We start from the raw sequence: 20,895 nt of genomic DNA on the forward strand, positions 1-20,895 counted from the left end.
TATAAAAATAGGTCTGCTAATAACGGAGCGAAATTGGTACCCATGAGAATTCTAATAGATTGTTGGAAGACCTGGTCTCCAAAAACAACATAGATATTGTCAATCTGAAACTCAAGCATCTTTTTGATGTCAACCTCAGAGTACTTGTGTGTGCAATCAGAATTTGTTTTAACAAAATAATTTTGCAAATGATCAATGACCCGATAAGTAAATTTACGAATTCCATTTTTATTGAAAAAGCAGCTGTCAATGATATCAAAATGTCTGGACTTTTATTTATCGTGGGGAATGGTTGTGTAGTAAGTTGAAAAGTCGTAGGTTTTTAAGCTGTTGATTTTTGGAAAATTCTTGTGATTTCAAATTGTCCAAAAGTTCTTTGGATACTGTTTACATGAATTTCATCAAGGTAACTCCTCGTTTGTGGCAACATCAGCCTGAAAAAAAAGGGTATATTAATGATAAAAAAAAATGTTTTTAAAGAAGTGCCCTCACTGGCCGGAAAAAGGTTCATATACAGAATCATATACCTAGAAATCTAATTCAATGAATTCATACTTTCCTTTTATTTTTGTTTTTTTTACTAGAATTCAAATTCATTTACTCATACCTGAAACCAGTAGTGTAATAAATTATCACGCACTATGTTGTGTTTCCAGTGGTTTATCTTATAATATCGTGGGCATACTCTTTCATTAGTTTCAAGTTCTTTAACTTCTTTCTCTGTCAGGAAACAATCTTCATCCTTTTCCGTAATCCCCAGATCCTTACACGCATAACCAACTTCGTACAAAGCTTTCTGATGGAAGGTCGTGGCAAGTTGCTGAATCATGGTTTCTACATGTTTTCTGATCTCCCTGGTTTTGTCTGCCGTCAGCTCAATGTCGCAACCAGGCGTAAATACTTGAAGGTGAATAGATGTTTTGTTAACACCAATAGCAATGTTCCTATCCCCTCCCTTTTCTTTATAAAAAGTGAGATTTTTACAGAAAAGGTCATCACTTAAAGAGTCCCACACAGAAAAACATGTAACAACAAGTCTGTAAAAGAAGAAATGCGGGAGATACGTTTTGAAAGAAAAAATTAAAATTGGAGTCTTGTTTCCATTGCTGATGACTTCTTTGCACATTTTTGTAACGTCAGTTTTGTTTATACTAGGAATATAATAAACTGATTCTGTTTGATGTTCAGATGGAACCTTCTCATGTTTTTTTCTCTCGACCGCTTGCGTTCGAATTTTTGCAAGAATGCCAAGTTTTTCCATGTATGGCATAATTTTGTCTCTTTCGGAAATGTACGACTCCTTGTTGTTTTTTCTCCAAACTTTGTGAAGCGTTGAATCGGAAATTCTGCCGGTTTTCATGAATAGATCCCAATCCATAACTCTTCTGCAGAATGCGTGAACATGAAATGGATCCGTTATGATGTTTTTGAATGCATCAACAAACCACTGAACATCTAGTATGATATGTTCTCTAAGACCTTTGTCTGAGAAGTATATAATCTGACCAATCTCCTGGTAAAATCTTAGCATATCATCAATGTCGTTTTCACTCATTGACCTGAATTCATCCATAGATTTCAACTCCTCCATAGCCACAATTTTCTTCTTTTTATTTGATCGTACATAATGCTCAAATATTGACCACTGAACAGGAATTTTTTCACCCCAATGTGGTAGACTCTTTGCAGTTTGAACGATGCATTTTCTAATGTCTTCTATTGCCTTTGCTTGTTCTTCACGTAGACTACCCTTTGGACATTCAATTTCGAAATAACGCTCAGTTGAGATGTGGTCTTTTAACGTGTGTTCCTTTGGCAAGCAATTTTCGAGTTTGTCGTAGAAAGAATTGTAAGATTCCTCTTTAGAAGTTTTATGCTTTCTCTCATGTTTTCTCTTCTGAAATTAAGATAATGTGAAACATCACTATCGTTATCGTCATCATAACATATCATAACATATATATATTTACATTCATTTTAATTTTCTTTATGTTATTCATAAACAATGCACGACGTTCAAATCTCTATAACACACGCAAAATTGTGTCACTTCGCCTTGGAATGCTAGGATTTTACCAAGAGACTGGAGAAGAGGAAATTCCATGCAGTTTCAGTACTCTAAGAACACCAAAAAAAAAAGCACAATGTTTTATCTCAATTTTATAAAGAACTACGTTTGGATTATGCTTCCCGTTGGATAAACCTATGCTTTATCCACGGGTAGATGCTTTATCAATAGCACTTTTGGTTTTGACACGATCCCTCACTTCAAGATTTTTTTAATTTGAAACTTATTTGTAATAATCCTTGCCTTTATAAAATGAATGATAAAGAGCAATGATGGTAAAAGCAAAAAAAAAAAAAGAAAAAAAAAAAGAAGAAGAAGACTCGCATATGTCAAAGAAGGATATGGAAATAACGAACAGTATTCAATCTCAACGTCCATTAAACAATATACAAAATAAGAGCAGAGCAAACACGGACCTCCGAAACATCAAAGAAGTGTCTTAATTTATCAAGGTACCTGTATTGGCTACTTGAAGACGGATGTAACCCCCTTCCTTTTAAGGTAGGACACAATAGGTAGGCCAAATTTTTCCGCAAATTCAACTTTTCTGAAACTTTGATATTTTGTTCTAGGATACAAAATCTCTCTTTATATGTAATATTAAATAAATTCAAACACACATTTTTTGCCCACATAGTCTGAAATATGGCTTATCAGACCCCTGTAAGAAGATCGTGAAATCAGACATTCGACTTGAGAATAAGCCCTATTTTAGAATTATCAATTGACCTATTGCAAATTTGTGAAATACTTTTAAAAAAGATACCCATTTTGTTTCTTTAAATCAGTAAGTCATATTGATACTGGAAAATTTGAGTAAAATATTAAGTAAAAATAGAACATACATAGCGTCGGAATTGAACATTCGCATGTAAATATCCGACTCGTAAGTTTTCTTAAGAGAAAATGTATAGTTCAATTTTTACAAAAAAGCAACAGAATGATTGAAATGGGTCCTAGAATAAAATGTGTAAAAATAAAGAAAATTGAACCAGTGGTTTAAGATATTTTGGCGATTAAAAAACATTCAAGGGCCAAAAAACTTAAAGATTTAGTAGAAGACATCACAATATTTGACCTCTTGATGTGACCTTGACCTTTGCAGTACATAAAGAATGGCAACTCCTTATATATGTGTCCAAATATCAGCCTATTACTATTCATGGAACAAAAGTTACACTGCATTTTATAACAGACTGTAACATGCTTGTTTATTGAACTTTGATAGCGTAAACACATTCCAAAATGTAAGCTCCCAAGTGACCCATATATAGAATTCTCTGAATTTTTAACAAAATATGACACAAACATGCCAGAACTTATTATTTTTCTTACAGGGCTCATTCATTGTTGTCAATATAGGAATAATATCCTTTTCCCCCGTACTTTTAAAGAAATTGATTAAAATAGAATCCACGGGTGTTTTGTCCTACCTTAATCATTTTCGGAAAAAGAAAAAGCTTAGCAGTTAAGTTGTTGTTATAAGATTCCTTTAACATCTTCAACAATGCTTTCTTATATTACTGTATACTAAGTATGCCTACCTTGTAATGTAGGTGTAACTTACCACGGATCAACAATGAATCTACAAGTAGCCTTGCGTAGCACGGATTTAATTGCTACCGTACAAAGAGTTAATTTTCACCATCACTTGGTCCTTACAACTTTCAGTCAGAAGTTCGCTTAATGAAAAGCTCCAGCAATTGTCACATAATGTTTTCAAAGACGTAAATGGCAAGATTTCTAAATTTTAAACACGTTCTACTTTCTTCCGAGGCATGTCAACACCAACAGCGCTACGTCATCAAGTTATACATCACTAAATTGAATTAGAAATCATTCATGTAGTTCCACAAGGGAAGTCTCAAAATTTTGTTAAAACAAAAGTAGTTTGAGATAAATAGAACATCAATAATTGTGTGATTTGATATTGGCTTTATCTAACACGTTGAAATGGTATATATGCTCGACTAAATTCACACTAAATATACATTTGTAAGCATTGAATTCACATTTGGCAATGTGTTCGGTCCGCAACACAATTAAGGTTACAAAAAGGGATCGGAACCTATTTTTGTACGGGAAAAATTAACTATGACATCATACAAAACTAACAATTCTTAAAAATACCACAAAATGAGGTGATTTGCTATAGGAAACTATCAAAACGTACTACAGCATGCGGTTTTGTTGCTAGTTAAATTTCACATAACAAGTTATAAACAAGTCACTGATCGCAATGCACTTGTTGATGTGACGTCATTACGTAAATCCTGATGCAGTTTGTATGCAGTGAGAGGCAAATCAAGTAATATTTTCTCAACGAAAAATCTATTCTATATTAAGAAAAAATATTATTTACAGATATTTATTGGCCATTAACTTGGATTCAACGTCTTTTGCAAGGTTTTATTCATATATTTTCCTATTTAATTGGTACTGCCGTATATTTATATGCAAGTACATCAGAGGGTTATTTGAGTTTCTTAATAAATCGGTCTAGTGCAAGGGCATACACTCAATGGATCATAATAATAAGTGTTTACAAGTTAAATCAAGTCTAGAAGTTTAAATATATCTGAAAAGTGCTGCGATTCTGATGAAATCTTGAAAATAATTTAATTATACACGTATGAATATTTCATTCCGCTGACCAGCAAAATATACAGCATTTGGTCATACAAATATTATTTCAACAAGGAAATTTCGGAATCTATATAGGATCGCAACACTTTCCAGAACCTACAATGCGTGTTAAAAATGTTTATAAAGTAAACTTAGAATTTTAACTTGGTTATGCCATTGCACTAGTGAGATTTATAGATGACCTCAATACTGCAAGAAAATGGGCTAAAATCACTTGACTGCCGCATCACGTGACAAGTCTAGATATAAAATCTAACAGTCTTCATTATATGTAATTATTAACCATAATTACAGTTATCCGATACATGTGCATAAATAATGTACTAAAATAATCCCCATCCTGATTATGAATACATTTTTATTCACAAGTAATTGTCGATATTTCGATTGCGCACCTTAACTGTACTGCGTCCAATAAGACATCTGGCCGTGCCGACAAATTATCATACCGCGCTTTATCCTATTTGTCGGCACGACCAGGTGTGCTATAGAACCGAAGACATCCCAAAATATGAATTGAATGCTTAATTAAATATCAAGGTTACTTTAATTTCTGATGATCGGTCAACATTATATAAAAGTTGTACACAATCTTAAAGGCAACTCATGTGGAAAATAAATGTTTAACTAGTGTATCCCTTTTGGTTTCCTTGATGAATATCCCCTCACAACGGATCTCTCAATTGATTCGATACGCAAGAGCATGTTCTACGTATAGAGAATTTCTAAAACGATGTCCGTTATTGACAAAGAAGTTGATGAAGCAAGATTATTAGCAGTCTCATTTAAAGCCATCATTTTGTAAGTTCCAGGGTCGATACAATGCATCTTAGTCATATGCTGACTGACTTTTTTTTCATACTAATTGGTATGCCAATAGTTACACATTATTTTGTCCACGAATTTTTCCGATTTTTTCTGCAAACAAGACAAGGAGGAAACGGTGTATGTGACCGGTCGGCAGGGGAGCTCAGTCTTCCATGACACCTGATCCCATCTCTTATCTTTTGGAGGTTTGTGTTTGCTCTGCTCCCATTTTGTTATGTTTAATCGACTTTTGAGCTGAAACTCTATTCGTTATCTCAACATATTTCATCATCTTGCTTTCAGGAAATAAGGTAAAACATTGAGTTTGTTTTTAATACTAGTATTTAGTTTCACCTTTAATCGGTCGTGATGAGAGGCTATAAGGATGACGGGATTTGGCCCAGCTTTGTCTCCGTACTTTTCCTCCATCTTCTCATCATCACAATACGTCTTAATGGATCGAAGCCAGAACACAAAATAATCTGTAAATAGAGAAAGAATAATCTGCAGTTTTTGGAAAAAAATAACCATAAAAAATAAATTTACTCATCGTCTAGTACATTAGTCTGGGTTATTTTTTTTCCTGGAAGATAGGAATTTGATACTTTAGAATAAGGGCTGGAATCTTAATTTTTTTTTATTTGGCCTAGAGCAAGAGATATATAGCTAAGGGTGTTCAAAAAGTATGAAATCGCTTGCTCACTGCGTGTAAATACCGGAAAATGCTAAAATACGCTTTAGAAATCCATTTTGTAATCGTAATTAGATATATACACATGTTTTCAACTTAAAAATGTTCCTTAAAAATTATGTGTTACACAAAGAAAAATTCTCGAAATACTATAGCTAGTAATTCGTTTCACAAAACTTTAGTCGGTAAAAGAGTTTTAAAGCTAATGTTCTTTGTTATGTGTATGTAGTTCGACTATAAATAAAATTTACTACTTACAACTACTACTTGGAATTGAAACCCCCCTCCTGAAAGTAACAGTAATCTAGACATAACGAACAGTAATCAATCTGAATAAAATATCCACAAATATGTGAATATTGCATAAAACCAGGCCCCCTTAAGTGGAATGAGGTGTGTAGTCATCTTAAAACGACGGACACATCCACCTAGATTCCTTAGTATTGATCATAACATATCACAGAAATAAGGATTAAATTTAACTTTACCCTCAACAGCGAGGGATATGAGGGTTATTTTTTTTTTTTAAATATAACTGAAGTTCTTTCTTGCAAATAAAATTCCATTGGATTAACATCTCTTTTAATGCGAGTAATTTCTCGAACCTTCGTATGTCCAGTTTTCAAACAAAGATCCCATCGGGTCATGGCGATCTTTTTGGTAGGCAACACCCTTTAAGTCCTTGGACATGTCGACGACCAGTATGTAGAAAGCTCTTCTAGAGAGGTAAATCTGATGACAGGCATAGTAGGCGACTTGTCCAGCAAAGTCCGTCATACTTAAGAGTTTCCTGTCCACGTGCAAATTGACGGGAGGATTTTCCATGCTGCTTTCATGCTGAGCATCATCGGGGCTGTAATCTTAATATACAATACATCAAGTTAATTTAATATCATAATTGTATTATAAAAATTGACCTACTAATTTAAAATTCCATTCCATTTTAATTACTCAGAAAGCAGCCTAATTACTACAAAAGACCTAATGCAAGATGTTTTACCTTCACATGTATCCTACCTAATAAGACTAAATGTAAGATTAGATTACCTTCAATTGTGTCTGAGTCAATCAGGAATATATTATCATGAACTTCAAGCCCTATTGTGCTTGTTGTTTCTTTTTTAAGATCCTTTCTGTTTCGGCGTTGTAAACGTCTGAGCAGAGTTGTCTTTCCTGCCCCTGCACATCCTACGATCATTCCACGAGCTCGATACATTTCAATGTTACCGTCTTTAAAATGTTTAACAAATCTTTGCCTTTGAGCAAGGTTCCATGACATCACTTCCTCTGGAACATGCACTAAAACGTGTGAAAATACAAAGAATTAGAATTTTTAGAGTCATTCGTTTAGAACCAATTTATGATTTCTCTCTTTGTGCTATCCATTTCAAGATTCGTGTACGTATTTTGATTTTGATTATATAGTTATAACCTCTGTATTTACACATACACTTGTTACTAATATCTGTATGGATTTTTGTATCACTCATAGTTTTATGAGTTAGAATATCTATATCCATTCTTTTGATTAGATCTGCGTTATACTCTGAAGGGACACAAATACACAATTCCTTTTCCTGGGGTTCATATCCCGATGTTCTGAAATACTTCCCTAAACAGTCAGGAGCTTTGTCTCCAGCAATAAACGTGTAATATATGGCACACTGTGCAAAGGTGCTCTGTCTTTGATTGAATATATCTGAAGATTAAATAACAACATTGTATTTAATATCAACCCGAGAAAAACGTTCTATTTAGCTTATACAGTGTGTTGAGGAAAGAGTATTATAAAGGGTCATGACATCTTATATTAAATTGAATCTGGATGAAATACATGAAGATATCAAACCGTATTCAAGCTCAAACGTTCATAAAACAAAAAAAAATAGTAGCAGAGTAAACAAGTCATTAATAATCAATTCATTTTTTGCAAAAGTGACAGATAAAGAATTGAAGAGCAATTCATTTGTGAAGAAAACCAAACAAATTGCTTTGCTCTTTAATTGACAGGACTCCAGCTGCAAATATACAAGCTTTAAACGATATAACTCACATCCTTCTTTTTTCATTTCCAGGAGCTCTAATCTGTGTTCTTGAGACATCTGCCCTACTCCAGAGTCTTCAATAAATTGCTGAATCAGAAATTCCCTGAAGTCGTCACATAACATATCAGGTAGGAAAACACAGGTCTCCTCATTTTGTATTTCATAATCAGGTGTTCTCAGATATTTAAGAACAATGTCTCTTTTTTCATGCTCAAACAACCAAGCAATTGTTCCTTTTGAATTGTGATTTTGCATGAGAGCCCACATTGTTTGCAATTCTATTTCTTCGTTTACAAAATATATTCCTTTTTCATCGACTAGTAAACTTGAGCCAGATAATGTATTAGCAGCATCCTTATAATCATTGATTGTTATTTGTTGCATGTGTTTCATTAGTTTTCTGATGTCATCTAGTAATTCTAGGTGAGCCTTGTTATTCCATTTTATCCTCTGGCCTTCACTTAAAAGGACACCGAAGAGCAAAAGACGGCGGATATCGTCATCTTCAAAATGGCTGAATGTGTCTGAAATTGACATTAAGGACTTTCACATGCCTGTGCAACTTAAGAATCATATGAAAATAAAAACATAGAAATTTCATTTCTTTTGAAATTGAAATAATAAAATGAAAGTTTTGATCTATTTAAAATGTACTTTTGGCTTTTGAAATAAACGTGTCTAAAAACTTACCAAGTGTACACTTTTTCGTGGAGGCTTCACACTTTGTTATCACAAGGTGATAAGTTCTGTCTTTGGAGAAAATTGTGTTTTTCATTTTGTCAACCCTTTGTGATAAGGTCTTGTCTTTTTCAACTTTGATGTTTGGTCCGGTGAGTCTAAGAGCTTCTAAATCTACGGAAAATATATACGTAAAAATAACAAATAGAAACAACGTTCCAACACCCAGTGTGTACGTGTTCTGAAAACAGTATTCCTAAATCTGAAGAATATTACATTATCTACCTACATTATCTTACATCTTGAACTCAGTTCCTCTGAAAGCTAATATCTGAAGTATTTTTTGATACATAACGAGGCCTTATCTAGTTAAAATTATAAAAGGCAAAAAAGAACTTTTCTTTTCAGTTCTCAGAATATAAACTAAGCAAATATCATGTAATTCAAAGGATAAAAAATAGCATTTGCCGTGAATATAAGAATTAATTTTCGTTCAGTATTGGTTAATCAAATATAAATAAGTATGTTCAATTTGCATTCATGTAAAAGGAGAAAATCGTGTTCTGGTTTAAAAACTGTAACTTACGAATTTTGACCTCGGAGCTTCCACACTTTAACGTAACACCATCTTCGACTTCCGTCCATGAGGCTTTGTATGAACCAGAGTCACTCAGATCAGATTCCAAAATGTACAGAAAGAAATGTTTATCATCTTCGTCTTTTCCTATCACAGAGAGGTATTTGTTTGGATTATCAGAATATTTTATTGTCTTCCCGTCTTTAAACCACGTGACTTCTGACGGTGGATGATTTGTAGTCACACGTATACATATGTCATTACCATACTGTCTCAACATATCTACTAACAATGAAGAAGTGTAAAAATAAAGCCTGTATAGTATATGAAAAATATTTTACAAAATGTCAACGCCAAACAATGGCATAGACAATGTGCTGCTAAACACGGTTCGACTTTTATTTCGTTCTTTTTTAAAAGGTGATACTTTTGCATTCATTCGTAAAATAATAGTTAGCAAATTTTGCATAATTGTGAAAGTAAGATATTGTCAGCGGAACAAAGAAAGGTTGATGTGAAACGTGTTCTATTTGGATACGATGTAACATTTTCCACAAAAGAGACTGGGTATATATCGAATAGAATCATAAAACACTTCTATTAGCAAACAAACATATACTTTTCAAAATTTCTAAGTCCCACTTTTATATTTTCAAAAAAATTAAAAACCTTAACATCAATTTACTAGTTGCTTACAATTATTTTGCCTTTGACTTGCAATACTAACCTGTCAAGGCCAAAAAATTGTAATCGAATGTGTAATTACTCTACTGTGACCGTTTTTGGTAAAAAGCATGAAGTTCAAATTCCATATGTTTTTTCGGGCGTATTCTTCATTTTTGTACTTCCATGTGTTCTCCATCTTTATTTAATTGACGAAAAACAGAAAAAGGCTTGATTAAAATGCAGTGTAAATCCACACAACAATGTGCAAATGAAGTTGAAATGGCCCATGCTGGTCGTAGTTAACGGGAGTTCTGTTTCCTTTCACTGTATGTCTTTATTTCAATAAAAACCTTTATAACTACCTCCCGAAAGACCTACAAAGCACATCTGAATTCCTTTTACTCATTAGAAATTGCTAGATTTTTAACAAACACCACAAAATCTTCCTAGAGTTTATCCGAGAAAAATCAATGGAACCGGAACTGGAAGTGCCCTCCCCTCAATGTGAGGAGTGGGGAATACATGTAATTGGAAGTTATGTTACTACAGTCGGCAAGGCACAGGCATTTCCAGTAAGCCCCCCTTGTCATCCTAATCACAACCCTAACTAACATGTATGGAAGAAGATAGACCGGAGTGTGAGGCAGATTTTCCAGCAACAGAATTAAAGGACAACCTAGTCTCCACATGAAACCACATTCAATAAAAATAATTTTCCTTAGATAGTGAGAACTCTTATAAGAGCGGTTATCTTGCTGTGAAATCGTTTGAATGAAGGGTAATGCAATATTTAACATTGTGAATTTTTAATTCTAGGGTGCCTTAACGTTTCTGCATATTTTGTTAAAGCGCTCCAATAAAATAAATTAAGTGAGAAAAATTGTTTTGCTACTTTTTTATCCTATATACTAACCATTTAATACCTATAAAAATACATTAACTCTAAAGGAACTGTTATTGTTTTTTCTTTTACAGCAGAACTGTACACTTACCTGGCTGTTTTTGCCATGATACATCTGAAAACATAGAAACCAAAAGTAGCCTTCATCCGAAGTAAAAAGATGATTTAAAAATGCATTGTCTTAAGTACTGCCTTTCTCACGTTCTTTCTTCTAACCTCTCTTGTGCTCTACATCTCCCTCTTTCCAAATAGCCGTGTAAACCCCAGAATCCAAATTTGTTGTGTTGTAAACATTCAAATGTATGTGTCTGTCTTTAACATGTCTGTGGCTGATAGAAATATATTTCTCCGAGTCTGAAGTCTGTATGTCCTGTCCGTCTTTCTGCCACCTGACAGTATCATCATCTAGAATGCGATGTATGCTGAATCGAATATGCAAATTTCCTCCTTCCTCTTGCACTGAAAAGGTTGTATAATTGTAGTCCACTCTTAGTCCATTATTTACACACTGAATTGACAGCAGACCTTTTTCGTTATTTCCCGATCGTGACAAATAGCACTACGGGTATGACCGATGTGTAGGAGATGCTCACTCCTCCATGACACCTGATCCCATCTCTGATGTTTTTGAGGTTTGTGTTTGCTCTGCTCCTATTTTGTTTTGTTTTCTGGACTTTTGATCTTGAATACTGTTCGTTATCTCCATATGTTTCATCAAGGAACTTGAACGTAAAATCAAAAGTTTAAATTTTAGTGAGTTGCTAGTTGATTAAAATGTATAATACTGGACCATGCAATGCATATCTTTTCGTCGCGACGAAGTTGTAAATAAAAATATTTATTGGATTTACTATTAATATGGCAAATACAAATATTCATTTGCAATATTTCAATTTTCAATTTCTTACCTTCAACATCAGAACGCCGCCTATGATGAGTTGGCCAATGCGCCTCTGAATTAGGATACACTTTAAATCAAAATGAAATTTGCAATTATTTTTCAAAAAACTCATTAACTTGTATGGCTGAATTTTACCTATTAGACTGCGTTGTAGTTATTTGACTATCAAAATTTTGCATAAGACTAATCAATATTAAGACTGGTCGATAACAGGAATAATAATGTTGAAGTCAGAGCGAAAGGTCACCAAACATACCCGAATATCACTATATCAAAACTAGTACCAAATATAAGAATGTTATATTTTGATAAAACATTATCTTTACTGTACAGTATAAATATATATATATTTTGATATAGTTTACAGAAGTGTAGTCCTCGTTTAACAAAATACGGGGCATGTATGTGTCAGGAGCTTACATGTGTATTTAACACTCATAAAGGCAATAAAAATAAATCATAAACTAAAAATCATTCATTTAACACACGCATATATCTTACATTAAATCATAAATGGGGTCATGATAAGATTGCAATACATATAACTAAAATCCATCCTCCTTATTTTGCATACTTTATGAATGGAAAAGCTGATTATTTGAACATCTTTAAAATATCAACAAATAATACAAATATATCAAGAGGACATGAACATTGTCCCACAGAAAATCCAAAGGCGGGATCAGGAGCAAAGGAGGAATACTGTAAGACATTTACAACACATGCAGCTAGGTAATGCAGATGAAAAAATAAGTGCTTAGAATTGAATTGAATAAATCGATATAACAGTTCTTTAAAAAAGTCTCTTGACTAGATTTTGAAAAGCAAAAGCCTATTAAGTTCCTGAAAAAGAATTTGTACTGGCTAATTTTAAATGCCAATTTAAGCAAAATATAAACTCTTAGAATACGATCAAAATATATGATATTCCCACAAAACAGTGTAAACATTTATTATCATTATTCCAATGTATTGACTCAAATAAATGAATAAAACATTAGTAGAAGTTAGTTATTTTATTTATCAAGATTCATTGCCAAAAAAAAAGAACCCTTAACCAACTTACAGTATTTTTAGTTCCAAAACAACTGTAGGCTGTTGGAACCTAAACTTAACCTCTATTTCAGTAGGAAATCATCAAATTCAAACAGATAAATATTATACAATTATGGACTATTTTGGTGTTGAATATGGTTTGTTATTCACCAGAAAAATATTCATATTGACCGAGGCAAAGCAACATCAAACATCAACATCAAAAGAGTCCATAATTGTTTTATTATATAGTCCGAATTTGAATAAATAAGACATTGAAGGCTGAATGACGACACCATTTTCATTAACTAACTTCCGTCGTTTTTTTTTTTAATAAAAAAAATCCAGATTACAGTTTGTCACCTCCGTGTTTTCCATTTTGAGTTTCTCTGTGTTAGATGTCCAAACGTTTTAAAATAATCCTGCAATAGGTTTGTATAATATTTTTCCTGCTCAGATACGTAGCTCGCTGCGGCCGTTGCAGCCTTTGTTTACAACGTTGTTTGAGGTGTTGATTGTGACGTCACAATGCCGCTGCACGCGCAATGACCCTCCGGTGAATACGGCCTCAAATCCGGTGAATATGTAGTGTTATGAACTGTTTGCACTTGTATAGATAATATAGGGAATATAAATAGACTATACAATAAACATGTATAATGACTATATTTAAGTACATGACGCTGCAAGTCCATTGCTCTGTGCTCACTGTTAATTAAATTTAACTGAAAATATGAAAGTCTAAAATAAAAATTTTACCCGAGGGTTGTTTATTTTAGAATTATTATAAGGTTGAGCTCGAGATATATAAGATATCATAAATCATTGAAATAAATAGATCTTAAAATTTAACAAATAAAATGCAAAAATGTTTAAAGACATGACAGAAGAAAATCTAAAAAAAAAATATGTAAAGAAATATCTACCTTGAAGCAAATGGGTTTCTTCGCCAGAACCGGACTCTATTTTACTTCCAGAGAATCGTCGCCGCCTTTTGTAGTATACAAATAACAGGACAGATACAATAATGGCAGCAACAACCACCGGACATAGGACTATAACCACCAGCAGACCCCCGGACATACTGTGTTCATCGTCGGAGATTGGAGGGACTCCAGATGAGGTGGAGGTGTTGAATAGGATGAACGATACGAAGGATGTATTTGTTGCTTTTTCAAAAGGAGTCGTTGAAATCACCGAGGAGGTCCTCGATTAAAAACATGGAAAATAATGCAATTCCATGAATTCACAGGAATCATTGTATTCTGTACACATACTTCACAAATTACAGAAATAAAATTGGAATACACTAAATACCTCTTTATACAGCTTGGATCGGCAAGAAAACAACGTTGTATGTTGTCTATCTGTTGGCATCGCGGATCTGTTCAGGAAACAAAAAGGTTAGTTTTCAAACTGTCATTGACACATTTTATTTATTGGATCAATTCTTTCATTTAAAATTCTTTCTTTTTACTACAATGCTAACATTTTATTTATTGTCGACAAAAAGCTGTTTATCTTCATTTTTTCTTTAAACTACCTTTAAGTCTATTTAAGGTATATCCTAGTTTCATAAAAAAAATCAAAACTCCTTCTGGTCAATACAACCAAATATATACATTTGTGGTATCTTTCCATTACATAAACATACATAGAGAAAATATCTTCAATTCTGTATGAAGTTTGTCAGAATTCAGAGGTCAATATATGGCCGAATCACATGGCGCAATAATATCTACCGTTATACTTATAAATATAAAATGACTTGCTTTTCAATAGTTTTCATGTATAACAAGAGGCCCATGGGCCTTATAGGTCACCTGAGCATTATGCAACAACTTTCCAGTGATTAAATTTAATTCATCATAACAATACACTTAGCAGTTGCTTAGTTTGTTTACTCAATACCCATACACAAGGTAGGGGAACAAAAAATGCATTTCAACTAATCAGTTATATTCAGCAATAATCAGTAGTGCCCCTACTATACATGAACCCCTGACCCTTAGGCCTTGATATTTGATTAATACCAAGGAGCAGATTTTAAACCATTCATTCATTTTCAGTATATAAGTACACCCCCCCCATATTACCCCTGACCCTGGGGCCTTGAAATTCACAATTCTGGAAGATTAGGGCCCTTGTAGATAATAACTATATAGGTAGTTCATCTGCTTAATACCCTAGAGCAGAGAAGAAAATTTTTAAAGATTTAATGAATTTTCACTATATAATCTATAGAGCCCTGCCCTAACACCAAAACCCCTGACCCTGGGGCCATAAAATTCATAATTTTGGAAGAGGCACTCTTGCTCATCATAATTATGCACTTAGTTAGTTTATTTAATAGCCAGGAGCAATGAAGAAGATTTTCAAAGAATTCCTGTATTTTCACTATATAATCAATAGAGCCCCACCCTAACACCAGAACCCCTGACCCTGGGGCCATAAAATTCACAATTTTGGTTGAGGCACTCTTGTTCATCATAACTATGCACTTAGTTAGTTTATTTAATACCCAGGAGCACAGAAGAAGATTTTCAAAGAATTCATGTATTTTAACTAAATAATCTATCGAGCCCCCCCCCCCCCCCAGCACTAGAACCCCTGACCCTGGGGCCATAAAATTCACAATTTTGGTAGAGACACTCTTGCTCATTATAACTATGCACTTAGTTTATTTAATACCCAGGAGCAGAGAAGATTTTCAAAGAATTCATGTATTTTCACTATATAATCAATAGAGCCCCCCCCCCCCTAATACCAGAACCCCTAATCCTGGGGCCATAAAATTCACAATATTGGTAAAGGCACTCTTGCTCACCATAACTAGGCACTTAGTTAGCTTATTTAATACCCAGGAGCAGAGAAGAAGATTTTCAAAGAATTCATGTATTTTCACTATATAATCAATAGAGCCCCACCCTAACACCAGAACCCCTGACCCTGGGGCCATAAAATTCACAATTTTGGTAGAGGCACTCTTGCTCATCATAATTATATACTTAGTTAGTTTATTTAATACCCAGGAGCAGAGAAGAAGATTTTCAAAGAATTCATGTATTTTCACTATATAATCAATAGAGCCCCACCCTAACACCAGAACCCCTGACCCTGGGGCCATAAAATTCACAATTTTGGTAGAGGCACTCTTGCTCATCATAACTATGTACTTAGTTAGTTTATTTAATACCCAGGAGCAGAGAAGAAGATTTTCAAAGAAATAATGCATTTTCACTATATAATCAATAGAGCCCCACCCTAACACCAGAACCCCTGACCCTGGGGCCATAAAATTCACAATTTTGGTAGAGGCACTCTTGCTCATCATAACTATGTACTTAGTTAGTTTATTTAATACCCAGGAGCAGAGAAGAAGATTTTCAAAGAAATAATGCATTTTCACTACCTACTTATTTAGCCCCGCCCTAGCACTAGAACCCCTGACCCCAGGGCCATGAATTTCACAATTTTGGTAGAGGACTCATTGCTGATTACAATCATGCAACCAGTTTGACTGCTTGATGCCCAGGAGTAAAGAAGAAGATTTTTAAAGATTGCATTAATTTTAGTGGTTTTGGCCCCACCCCTCAGGCCCCTGGGGGGCAGGGATCATGAAATTCACAATTTTTGTTCCCCTTCACCCATAGATGCTTTGTGCCAAATTTGGTTGAAATTGGTTCAGTGGTTGCAGAGAAGAAGCTGAAAATGTTCAAATGTTAACGCACAACGCACGACGCACGACGCACGACGACGGACGAAAACGGATAGCAATAGGTCACCTGAGTTTACTCAGGTGACCTAAAAATGAACAAAATATTAAAGCAAGTGAAATAATTGTTTTATTTACAACGTAAACAAGTACTTCATACATTATTGGTCATCGATTTCATTTAACCTGTGTATATAGAGAATATACCGATAGAAACTAGCCTTTGTTTACAAATTGTACGTCACTTTTGTCAGCTGCACAGTCTCTAACTTTTATCCTAGCATCGTAGATCTTAAGCTAATTCTTCATGATATAGGCTAAAACTATATTTTTCCATTAAATTCTCCTCACGATAAATGTGTAAATCTATTGGAAATCAAAGCGATGCAATCACGCAACGAACCGCTGAGAAACACCTCGATCGGCGCTGCCGTACTACAATGTAAGCTCTCGCCAGTGTCTCCGTATTAACACAATAAATATGCCTTTAGTTACTGAAATCGTAGATTAAATGTTTTTGATCAAATTAAATACCTGATTTGCAAATTAACCGTTTCGGACAAGTGTCTCAATCCATCGGATCCATCCATCCCTTTCAGGCGACCGAGATTCCTCCAACTTTTTAATCATCAATCCTCGGACGTGGGTCTTGTATCTTTTTCGCATTAATTATCAATTTTCACAAATAAGAATAATCCCGAACAAAAATCTGTTCACTATTACTGATCACAAGTAGCCTTTAACAAAGTATTCCCTTCGAAATAGAATTCTTAGCCTGTCACGAATTCGAAACGTAACGGCCTTTCAAGCCGATTTACAATTTGCGTACTTTTGAAGGAAATCTACGGCGAACGGTTAGTGCAATATTTATGCTAATATATCGAATTTGATATTTAATTGTCCGTCTCAAATGTATATATAAGTAATAAATAATAACAAATTTATAAACTTCAATGGGAATTGAAGTGGTCGGTACGTGATCAAATCTTCTGAGAAGGCCTTCGGCCTTCACGGGATTTGATCACGTGACCGACCCACTTCAATTCCCATTGAAGTTTATAAACTTGTTATTTATTTCTTAATTGAAGTAAATTTAGCCACACAACCTTACATTGATAAATGTTGTTACTAAGATATGGTAGGTCTGGGCAACCCTCAACAAAGAAACTGCAATTCTCCTGATTCAGGTAGCTAGAAGTCGATAGGTGTAAACAGTATCCTAGAATTAACTCAAAATTATTACATGTATAACAATTAAAAAATAAATATCTTTATGGGTGTATTTAAAAAATATGAAAGAAAAAAATCTTGCCATTTAGTACAAGTCCCAGGAATTTGTCGTAGCAGAACTCCAGTAATACTGTCTTTTCCTGATTAGGAACACAGAAATAAGATGGATGGTTATTCCGGTCCGTGGGACATTTTAACCTAGCGGAAGCCGAATCTCGGGCCTGGAGTGTTGATGGGCAGGAACTTACAATGGCCACGGGGAAGCGATAGGAGACATTCATCTTGATCTGAATATGTTCAACAGAAGGATGATATATATGTACAAGTCGCAAAGGCATAGGGAAACTATAGGATAAATTCACCTTGATCTACAAGTGGAATATATACTATACAAATCCAAAGTCAAGAACTAACAGATCTGCCTGCAGTAGATACAGTCCTTAGTGGTGGGCTTGTGAAGAAAAGAAGGACACTTTTAATGATTTTAATCTTATTCTGTATGATTATAATGATTATTTATGTTTCTATTATATGCAGCTAACCCATTCTTTTTGTTAAAGTATTTACCCATTACATATATTTTTGTTAAAGTATTTAAACATAGATAATTACCATTTTGCTGTTGCAGATCAGAAACACAAGAGCAGCAAACACCTTCAGCACCATGGTAACAAATAAGCATTATTCAATGTGTTGGCAGTAAGTCTTCAATTAGCAAAAATCCTGCCCAGTGCTGTTAATCGAGTCGATCAAGGAAAACAATATAAAAGATGAATCATTTCACACAAAAATAAGCATCTTCTAGGCACAAAAAATAGAACTTTGAGTTTTCAAAGATTAAACATAAAAGAAAACAAACCAATTCTTCGTAAAATGTCTCTTTTTTTCTCCTGTTGTGAATCTTTTATTCAAAACGAAAGTGGACAAATAGACAAATAACTACCATAACAGATAAATGTAAGTTAAGAAAATAACATATCCAAACAGGAAATAATCCGTTTTTTTCACATTACTATCACTAACCTGTCTCAAAATATCTAAAAGGAATAAATAATGTATCCTATGTTTAGCCATAATCAATGGATACGTAGATGTACGGCCTTTGTTTATATATATTTTCTATCCGCCATTACCCTTTAGGTGACAAGTCGATACATTCAATTTGTTAGATTGTACAGATATATTATTAATAATCGATATTGCCTGAAGTATTCAGTGCAGTCAAGCAGGGTATTTAATAATGATTAATTCATTTATATTCTAATGAAACAAATAAAGAGGAAGGATATGTATAGATTATCACATATTTTTTTATCGCTAAAAAAGTAAAATAAAAAGATACTTGACTAGTTCTATTTTGATTAACTGATATTTAAGTAGATAACGCAATATAAAGAGTTCGACATGATTTATATTTCAGGTGTGGGACAGTTTATTTTAAGGTCTGTTTTTAAGTTTTGTGTGAGTTATTGGTGTGCAAATCACACAGACTTGTCACGTAGGCATATTTCATGAAGCGAGCTCCTTTAACTTTTTTTTTCAAATGAAATATCTAAATAAGAAATAAATGTGTCAGATTAAGCTGTATCTTTTATTTTAAGCTCACTTGGAGGTAGTATATCGACATAAGAATATAAATAGCCATTGTTAATTGACAAAACGTCTCTGATATATCTAAATATCAAGCAACTTTTCTTACTATGTAAAATCCCAAAACCAACTTTGGTATCATTAAAAAAGTAATGAAATTTTGAAATAACAAAATTTAACCAAAATTTAACCAAAAAATTACAAAATATTACCAAATTCCTCACGGCTTTTTGATATCATTGAAAGCTGCTTTTTTCACAAAGAACTCGTAAATTAACTTACCTTGCCATTGGTCATTTGCAAATTGAGTTTCCTATTGACAACATCTATGTATTTTTTAAAAGGACACAATGAGACAAAATCATGTATTTCTTTTAAGATATCTGTAGCATACAGAGAAAGAACTATGGAAATTAGTTCAATTAGACTGCACAATAAAAAACGACAATGGTAATCTTACAACAGGAATATATGATGAACCTGATGATTTTTACTTTTCAATCGTCAACTATCCTTACTAATGCGATGCATATATCTGGGCAAAAAAGAGGTACACAATGCATGTCGGGAAATTGGTTTTGGGCAAGAAGGTCATTTTGTTCTGACATTAAGACATTTGCCAATCCCATTGTACTGGAAAATATGGCGTTTTACATATACTAATACCGATTAGGCAAATGTTCAATTCACAAAGAAGAATTTTTAGTGGTGCGTTAGCAATTTTATCTAGTGTATAGCTAAGATATAACAATTAAACTGCAAGAAAAGACTGCACAATAAAAAACGACAATGGTAATCTTACAACAGGAATATATGATGAACCTGATGATTTTTACTTTTCAATCGTCAACTATCCCTACTAATGCAGAACATCTACTCGTAACTATATCACTTGCGTTATACGATTTGTAAAAGGAAAAAGAATTACGTGTCTGCCATTTTTGTTCGCGATTCTCGCTTCTCTGCAAACCCGTATATAAAGGGCAGGAGTTAATCACTGTTCAGTGTAATCAGTCGACACCGGTGTAGACGGACGTATGCTACACAGGACTCAGTAGCGAGAATAATAACGTAATACGTCGTCTAATGCAGCAAAGTAAAATACCAAATAATTTAACAATTATAGTTGTACAAGTCAGTGCAGTATACAAACAACACAGATACACATAACTGCAATAAACTGTAAACAAAGGGAATGCAAGATAACCAGCACGAACACGGGTCGCCATTCCACGCCGATACCCATGGCAATAAAGCAGTCAGATGTAACGAATGCGACGAGTATACCCTAGTGTTAATGTATCGTAGATAATGCTATCGAAAATGGCGAGTCATGTTCAGCTTT

General features: G+C 33.9%; 1 protein-coding gene across 1 annotated transcript; it reads right to left on the bottom strand.

The window, feature by feature from the left end:
• Positions 1 to 375: 375 nt before the first annotated feature.
• Positions 376 to 17,965, bottom strand: LOC134251454 (uncharacterized; the record flags this gene model as incomplete). Its single annotated transcript, XM_062733881.1, has 15 exons — positions 376 to 434; positions 608 to 1,882; positions 5,876 to 6,003; positions 6,818 to 7,072; positions 7,260 to 7,511; positions 7,663 to 7,911; positions 8,266 to 8,781; positions 8,948 to 9,109; positions 9,522 to 9,797; positions 11,171 to 11,194; positions 11,296 to 11,538; positions 11,988 to 12,047; positions 13,942 to 14,222; positions 14,333 to 14,399; positions 17,842 to 17,965. Coding segments are annotated over 15 exons (3,945 nt in total), but the record flags the coding sequence as incomplete, so codon positions are not given.
• Positions 17,966 to 20,895: the final 2,930 nt, after the last annotated feature.

This window comes from Saccostrea cucullata, unplaced genomic scaffold, assembly GCF_032062105.1.
Source record: "Saccostrea cucullata isolate Sc308-1 unplaced genomic scaffold, CSIRO_AGI_Scuc_v1 ctg3420, whole genome shotgun sequence".
Lineage (NCBI taxonomy): Eukaryota > Metazoa > Mollusca > Bivalvia > Ostreida > Ostreidae > Saccostrea > Saccostrea cuccullata.